The sequence below is a fragment of the Notothenia rossii genome (genome assembly GCF_949606895.1).
Source record: "Notothenia rossii genome assembly, chromosome: 3".
Classification (NCBI taxonomy): Eukaryota; Metazoa; Chordata; class Actinopteri; order Perciformes; family Nototheniidae; genus Notothenia; species Notothenia rossii.
Genome location: NC_136901.1, coordinates 52,198,821 through 52,208,062, shown reverse-complemented (window position 1 = coordinate 52,208,062; position 9,242 = coordinate 52,198,821). Strand labels below are relative to the sequence as shown.

At 42.9% G+C, this 9,242-nt stretch overlaps 1 protein-coding gene across 1 annotated transcript; it reads right to left on the bottom strand.

Annotated features, from left to right (window-relative positions):
- Positions 1–2,331: 2,331 nt before the first annotated feature.
- LOC307034176 (uncharacterized protein) lies at positions 2,332–5,509 on the bottom strand. The gene is made up of 2 exons (XM_079672950.1): positions 3,891–5,509; positions 2,332–3,730 (listed from the first exon to the last, which is right to left on the bottom strand). Exons 1-2 carry the CDS (start codon positions 3,918–3,920, stop codon positions 3,341–3,343), a joined length of 420 nt encoding a protein of 139 aa, XP_079529076.1. The 5' UTR covers positions 3,921–5,509; the 3' UTR covers positions 2,332–3,340.
- Between the last annotated feature and the right edge of the window lie 3,733 nt (positions 5,510–9,242).

The window sequence follows — 9,242 nt, the reverse complement described above, 5'->3', positions numbered from 1 at the left end:
TGAACGCTCTCAGTTTGTACGTGTCAACGATGAATCTTCCATGCAAACCAAAGTTAGCCATGGAGTGCCACAGGGCTCAGTGCTTGGACCTATTTTGTTCACCCTATATATGCTTCCGTTAGGCAATATTATAAGGAATCATTCTGTAAACTTTCATTGTTATGCGGATGATACTCAACTATATTTATCAATCAAGCCTGATGAAATTAATCATCTAAATAAAATTCAAGACTGCCTCAAGGACTTAAAAACGTGGATGACCTTAAATTTGTTGATGTTAAACACGACCAAAGTTATTGTACTTGGCCCGAAGAATCTACGAAACAAATTATCTAAAGATATACTAACTATGGATGGCATTAATTTGGCCTCCAGTGAGACTGTAAGGAATCTTGGTGTTATATTTGATCAGGATTTATCCTTTAACACCCACATAAAATCAATTTCAAGGACCGCCTACTTCCATCTACGTAACAGTGCAAAAATCAGGCATATCTTGCCTCAAAACGATGCAGAGAAACTAGTCCATGCATTTGTTACTTCAAGGCTGGATTAGTGTAACTCCTTATTATCAGGGTGTACCAAGAAGTCAGTCAAGTCGCTTCAGCTGATTCAAAATGCTGCAGCTCGTGTACTAACCAGAGTTAGGAAAAGGGACCACATTACTCCTGTTCTGGCTGCCTTACACTGGCTCCCTATAGAACACAGGATATAATTTAAAATTCTTCTTCTCGCCTACAAAGCCCTTAATGGGCAGGCGCCATCTTACCTTAAAGAACTCATTATACCCTATTGTCCTACTAGGGCATTGCGTTCCAAGAATGCAGGGTTGTTGGTTGTTCCTAGAGTCTCTAAAAGTACAATGGGAGCCAGAGCCTTTTCTTATCAAGCTCCACTTTTGTGGAATCAGCTTCCAGTTTGTGTTCGGGCGGCAGACACCCTATCCGTTTTTAAGAGTGCGCTTAAGACCTTCCTTTTTGATAAAGCTTATAGTTAGGGCTGATTAGATTCAGCCCCTAGTTTTGCTGATATAGGCTTAGTTTGTTGGGGGACATCTTACTTCTTCCTTCTCTCTGTCTATACCTGTGTACTCTCATGTTCCGATTAACCCAGCTTCCCCAAATTTCTTTCTTTTTGGTGTCTATATACGCCGGGATCCGGAGTCATGGATGATCCTGCGGTCCTGTGTCATGGATTGCGAGTCCTGGATCTTGAGTCGTGGCTGTGGTCCTGGATCATAAGTCCTGGATGGATATACTCGTGGATTCATCTTCCTATTATACACACATGCATTTCCAAACATTTGGACTACCTATGTTGCAAATGTATTATCTTTTCAATTTATACACGGCATCTATTGCACGTCTGTCCGTCCTGGGAGAGGGATCCCTCCTCTGTTGCTCTCCCTGAGGTTTCTCCCATTTTTCCCTTTAAACTGTTGGTTTTCTCTGGAAGTTTTTCCTTGTACGATGTGAGGGTCTAAGGACAGAGGGTGTCGTATTGTCATACTGATATTCTGTACAAACTGTGAAGTCCACTGAGACAAATGTAACATTTGTGATATTGGGCTATATAAATAAACATTGATTGATTGACTTGACTAGGTTTTCCCGAGTGGAGGCTGGCTTGACCGCAGTTAGTTTAGCATACTCAGCCCGACTCAGCCTGGTTGTTCCTGGCCCTAGAACCACGATTTTATGGGGCCATTACATCACCAGAAGTCCCAATTTAAGGGGTCATTTCTCCCCAAAAAAATGTTTTTACTCACTATACAGTGGGTGGTCACTGAAAATGTGTTCTGATTTCTGTTCTTCACAGAAAATTCAATTCAAATCCTTTATTTATCCAGGTGAAATCCCATTGAGATCATTGATCTCTTTTTCAAGGGAGACATAAGGCCATTGAGTGAGTTAGAGAAAATAAATTATCAATTTTCTTTCGAAAAATTATAAACGGGTCCCACAGACCCGAACACCATACAAGGGTTACATCAAGCATGAAGCCTTCTTTACAATTAGACATACAGAAACACATATGTTTACTGAAGATACAAGAAGATCTTTATTTTATACAAAGCTGAATATACATTTTATGATTGTGACTTGACTTTTTGCAACCCAAGGCATAACTGTCTATAGTCATACAGAAAGTCATGGCCACAGATTTCCGCTTTTTAAATCTCCACCTCAAATAATTCTGCGCATATACCAACCGTGTGTAAAGTATCCAAATGCAATATCAGGGATGTTTTATTATAAATAATATATACATTAGCATTGAGGCAAGTTACTGCATGTAGCTCAAACCCTACATAAGTAAAATTGCTAACACATGTCTCTTCTTTCTTTTCAAGTTCAGTCAAAGCATAACAATATATATATTTTTTTTAACACTTTCTTAAGAGATTGTGTGATGGCCTATTTCACATACAATTTGTAATAAAGATATGGGTCTGTAAAGTCCTTTGCTCTAAATAAACTTGAGCAAGGTGAAATTGGAAATAAGGCATATAAATGGACGAACAAAAGAACTGAGTAATGCATCTCTCCATCAAATGCATTTTTCATCGGTGAAGAAAACAAACGGGTAACAAAAAAACTGGCCATAAATAAAAATCCTCTCAACAATAATCGTGGTCGTTCAGCTGGACCGGGTTGTGGTCAGGAGCCGAGATTTGGTCTGCCAGTCTGTCTCTCCGGCCCTGTCCACCTCGCTCCCCTCTCACAGGACGAGGTGGAGACCTCTCTACCCCCTCCTGCTCCTGCTGCTCCTGCTCCTGCTGCTCCTGCTGCTGCTGCTCCTGCTGCTGCTGCTGCTGCTCCTCCTCCTTCAACAGTTCAGTCATGTCTGCAGCAATGATGAGATTGTGCTGTACACAGCAGGCAGTTACCACAGCAGGGACAAAGGTGTGGTTCACCTCCAAGGCCTTCGACAGGAGGCACCTCCATCGCCCCTTCAGTATCCCAAAAGCACGCTCAATGATGCTGCGCGCTTTGGCATGGCAGCCGTTGAAGCGGCTCTGTACCCTCCCCTGTAGTGGCTCCCGATACGGGGTTACGACCGTTATGGGGTGTACAATGCACGGATAGCCAACATCTCCCACAATAAAGTACCCTGGTGGAGGGTACAGAGCCTCTTTGTATAAGGTACTGTTTTTTAGGACACAGGTGTCGTGCACTGAGCCCGGAAATCCTACAAATTTTTGTAGGAATTTACCCTTCCCATCGCATACAGCCTGCAGCTGTATGGAAGGAAAGAGCTTCTGATTTATGTAGTCCTGGCCACTGGGTCCGGGTGGGGTCTTTATTCTAATGTGGCACCCATCAATGGCACCCACACATTAACTAAATGCCGGGCTATCGGCCAACTGCTGGAAGCCCTGCCCGACCTCCTCCAGCTCTGGACCAGCAAGCAGCCTGATCACAGACTGCCTGAGAGCAGCGATGTCCTCCACTCCCTGGTGGACCAGTCTGTGGAACGTGGAGAGGGGTACCTGAAAGGCCCGGGACACCACACTGTATGACAAACCGTGTGCCAGCCAGTACACAGTTGTCAATACAGTCATGTGGTGTCCCCAGGCCTGTCTCCTCTCAGGCCCCAGACACCGCATCAAGGCCTCCAGGGAGTCTCGGCTCATCCTGAAGTCCTTCAGCAGGCACCCATCTCCGAAGTACAGCTCCACCACCGGGACACTGCTGTTCAAACTTTTGTATGAGTGTGGGTGTTGGACCTGCAGGAAGAATAAAATGTACAGGTCAATACCTTTATCCATCAAACTAAACTGCACATACATATTCTGTCGTAACAAATTAATCCATTGTTGTATTCCAATGAAAAAAGCCAGCTATTTTTCAACTATTTAAAACAATTGTAATCGAAAACTCAAATACCTCAAGATGAAGCAGGATGGCTTTGCGCATTCTCGCTTTCCAGCGCTGGGATCGGCGTCTCTCCTGATTCCTGTTGTTGGTCAGAAGTTTTTGCCGCGGGTTTCATGACTCAATTTGTGTCATGTGGTCACTGAATATGTTCTTCGTTGTTGAGATTTAAATCACAGGTGTGCCTGGACCTTATATAGCCTGTCAGGTCCCTCATAATTCGTTAATTACTTGGATTGGAAATTTGTTGCAGGTGTTTTGTGAAAGAGGTGTGAGTTGATGATTTATCATGTCATTTAGCTACTAGTTTAAAAAGGTTAACATAGCCTATAGTAGTGTATAGACAGTCATTGTTTTTTTTTGTGTGTTTGTATGAGTGCATGTGTGAATATATGAAACATACATAAGCCTCATGTAGCCTATATGTCTCCCTTATTTGTAGGGTACTTTTTATAATAATGTTTTAGTGCTGCCCAATACAGAAGAGATGCTAGTATGTGTCGAAAATACTCATACATTCGTGTCATACTTGTTGCAAATGGAATTAAAAGTAAATATGTGGGGGAACAATGTTCAGCTGATCTAACAGAGATTACAAAATACAGCGCTCTAACAAAACACTCACAGCTGATGCAGCTGTTGCCACGTCATAATTAACGGACGTTGCTTTAATATGACCTTGCAGAGGAGAGGAGTTCTCATTTCTCTAACCGCCTGCCGCTTCCACTCCTCGGCTCCTCGGCTCGCATCTCCTGTGGGCGGGACTAAGTATCGAGGATAGGAGTCGAGGAGGGGAGTTGGAGAAATGAGAAAGGGCCAGTGACATGAAACCAAAGACAGCTAGACAAGACAAAACATAACACAGACAGATCGTGACGTTATGATTCAAATGGTGTTCAGTGTTGGACTAATGGCCCCTACACACGGCGGCGTGCGTTGCCGCTTCAACGCTTCTGCCCATTCACTTTGAATGGGGTGACGTCACGATTCGCCGGACTGCATTGTGGGGGCAAAGCGTAGCTTCTCTCGCGGTGCTCGCTGCAAAAGTAGAGCAATGTTCTACTTTTGACGCCTCGATGGAGCCTCCCAACCTTTTTTAGGATGAGGGCTACTTTAAAAAAATACACACGCAGCTGTTTAATTCATGCTAAACTAATGACTGCAAATGGGGAGAAACTGCAAAAGAAAACATGAACCTGTTTTAAAGATCAAATTAATGAAGAAACAGATGCTCAGGACAAGTGATGTCTTCTTACGGCCCGTCCACACACAGGCATGAAAAAAATCTTGAAAAATCTTGATTCTGGGCGTGTCTGAAGCTTGGCGATTTTTCGCGAGCAACACGACCAACAACCAATCACATGAATCTCCCGCCCCCGACATACAAAGCAATAGCAATTTTAAAACGAAGTAAACTGGATATAAACTCCCCAAACAGGCGAAAACCTACCAGTTTCACCCACTCTCTCTGCCACCTCCCTCCATGCCTGGTTCCTCCGGTTTGTATCCCGGTAAATAGTTCTGGTCGTAAAGAACCGGGTGATTTGCTACCGTAATTTCTCGTTTGGAATATGAGGAAATGAACTGCGGTCTGGCTCTCCCAGCTTGCACGCGGTTTGATTGGCTAGCGCTTGTACTGGCGGGATCTGCATAAACGGGATTTGATTGGCTGATGCCAGTTTCGAAAGCATTGGGAACATCAAAAGTTGAACATTGCTCAACTCTTGATGCTCACGATGCTTGCAAAGCCATGCTCCGTTCCCCACAATGCAGTTCGGCGAAGATTAAAAATCTTCTACGTTACCCCATTCAAGTGAATGGGCGAAGCTTTGAAAGATTTTTTTCATGCCTGTGTGTGGACGGGCCGTTAGCGTCTGGTTTTGCCTCTTCCTTTCCTGCCTGTGTTATTGATCATTGCTCCCTCGTAATTTATTCAGTGGCTATAAACAACCTTTCTATAATTAAAAGGTATTGTAGGTGCCATAATGCTACTTAGCCCAAGTTCATTATTTGTATTATTATTATTATTTGTTTACGTAACTTTTTTGGGGGAAACTGGTGCAGGTCTGCATCTCTTTCACGATGACAACACTGGGCACATTCCCCAAGTCGTTGCCGCCACAGTGGATGAGGAGGACATCCGGGGCTGCTACTCCAAGCAGGGAGTGGGAAAAGAAGGGAAGGACCCCTCTCCAGCGCAGTCCACCCCAGCAAACCCTCAGGTCGGGGCCAAGGTTGCTGCCGATGGTCTCTGCAGCCCTCTGGGCAGCACGCCGGACATAGCTGTCGCCAATGATCCACACTGTCAATGTTTTGCAGTTTGGCATGGAGGTCGCCATCTTCTTATTCTTCATCAAAAACCGCGACCGAATTGTTTACGTCACTTATATTTGTTTGTTGAGCACTTCCGGTAATTGTCACATGGGTGTGGTTTGTCTATTTAAGTCACCTGTTTCATGTCGAGTGGTATGACAGAGGGTGAGCTTATGCTGTCATTTTTTCTGTTGATCGTTTTCTCCATAGTTACTATGTTTTCATTTTGTTTATTAAATATCCTTAAAACTATATTGCTTCAATATGGGCTTTCTCTTTGAAAACACGTCACAGTTTATAGCCAAATTTAGCCTCTCGACGACTCAAACTGAGCCGCCACATTAAGTCAACAGAAAAATAGGTGATTCCCATCAGAGACCGAACTGGACGGACCGTCCGGCTTCCTAAGCTTACGGATCGCTTGGACGCTTCGGATAACGGACTTAACATTATGTACCTTTGGAACCTTCGGATAGTTTTTCCCTAATCGATATGGATTGGAGTAGCCACGAGGACTCACTGATGGACACTTATTGACTGCAGCGCACAACAAGCTGAAAGCGGTAGGCACGATTATTTCCTTCCTTGTGCATTTTTGCTGGACACAGTTTGGGAAGCGTGACCGTTTGTCCATTGGGGACTTTGGCTTTTGTTGTGTGCACGTGTTGTGCTGTAAGCGGCGGTTGAGTGTGCTTGTTATCCCGTGAGCGACGGAAGTTTTCAAATGGTTTGTTTTCCTGTGGCGGCCAGGCCCCGCTGGTTTAAGTTTCATACTAGTGAACACTGTCGTGTTACTTTGAATGATAAAGGCACCACACACATTGCATCAAATATGAGTGACACAAACGGAATGGAAAAAAGGACTGTCAAGCGTACTAGTAAAGCCTTGGCTTACAAAATCGAACAACTGCAAAAAAAATGTCAGTCAAACGTGCAGAAGATTAAAGGACGCACACAGGAAATCAAACATCTCATGAAAAAGGATGAAAATGCAAAGGATGTTAAACTCAAACTGGACAAATTAATTAATCAATATGAAAATGCAAAAACAGCACATGAATCAGTTATTATGTTGCTTTCCGAAGACGACATGGAAATACAAAATAATTGGTTTCAACAAATAACAAAACATAACAATGATTTTATGGAGGATGTACAGCAATGGCTCTTGGAAACTGGGAGGAGGCCCTTTCTGCAAACAGGTCATGTGATTGTCAATGAACCAATCGCTGCAAACACAGATATTCCTCTCATTCTACCAGACAAGGCACCTGCGAATGTAAAGAAGCAATTCGAACACACTGAGGCCCAGCAGGATGTTCTCTTTCCCCCGTCAAACATGAAGGCTACATCATGCACACAAGATGATATACAACCTGGTGACAGCATATCAAACATTGGTAGCAGAAAAAGCAAGCAAAGTTCAAGATCAAGAGTTTCCAGCACCGCATCTGCACACATAAAAGCTGAGGCCGAAGTGGCAGCCATGAAAGTACTCCAAAAACTCCTAAAGGACAAACATGTCCTGGAAGCACAGGAGCAGGGGTTGAGGAGGAAAAAGGAGCAAATGGAATTAGAAGGAAACATTGCTGCCACCATTGCAAAAATGAAAGTGTTTGCAGCCCCCAGGGCCCAGGAGTTCAAAACTTTTAATCTCAATCAGATCCGATCAGATTTTGAAATCCCATTTTTTGTGATCCAGGATCAGATAAATCGGCCAAATGTTGTCCCTGGAGTTCAAAGCAATTCAGGATAGCATCAGCCTGATCCAGATTCAGACTTTTCAAGACGACTAGATCCTGAATATCGGTGCTTTAATCCTTCCGATCGCCATCTAGTGGACATGAAAAATAATACAAGGAAGACAAGAGACCACATTGCAGACATCTATTGTCCGCAATTACTTTTGAAAGGTGATGACAGATGGACTTTTTTTTTGTTGAAGGTATTTTTTCTTTAATCTAAATTACATTTGTGATTGACAATCTTTGTTGTGATACTTTCATGAGCATAAACATTTATGTCATCAACATTTGTTTGAAAACAAAATAGGCCACCAAAAACTTGACCAAAAAATGAAAAATAAAATTGATTTGCCATGAAGGCTAACAATTGTGTATTATTTCAGTTAACAAACTTTGCCATCTTATTTATATTGAAACATATTTTTAAATAAATGGTACAGTACATTTTGCTCTGGTAATCCACTGGAATCCACCCATCTGGTGGGATCAGGATAATCCAGTTTTTTTGGATCAAACTGATCCCAATCCTGTGTTGTCGGTTTGAACTACCCGTTTTGAAGATTTGATCCAGATTAAAGCTTTGATTGGATTTCCTGATCTGATTGGATATCAAAGTGATCCTAATCCTGTTTTTTGGTTTTGAACTCCCCAAAATCCAAATCTGATCTGATCAGATAGGGATTCAAAGTTTTAAACTCCTGGGCCGGGGATCAGCTAATCATCCAATGGCATGCAGTCATATTTTGAAACGGGACAAAGGGAAACACAGTTTGTACCATTAAAACAACCAATCATAACCACCACAGACAGAGCTGTAAATAACATTGATACAGCTCCCCTAACACCCAATGCAGGCATCAGGAATCTAGATGAACATATAAATGTAACTTCTCCAGATCCAGTAACTGCCACAAGCAACAGTGACAAGTGACATATATTTTCAGTCATGCAAAAACAAAATGAAATAACCGCTTTATTAATCCAGCAACAGTGTCTATCATCCATGCCCAAGAAAGACATTCCAGTGTTTAATGGTGACCCACTTCAGTACCAAACATTTGTGAGATCTTTCGAATTCAATATTGAAAGCAAAAACAATAACCCCAGAGACTGCCTCTACTACCTGGAGCAATATACAACAGGACTGCCCAGAGACCTTGTACGGAGTTGCCAACATATGGTCTCAGACAGTGGATTCAGCAAGGCCAAATGGTTACTACAACAGAACTTTGGCAATTGCTACAGCATACATGGAAAGGGCTCTTTCATGGCCATTAATAAGGGCTGAGGACACAAGGGCTCTACA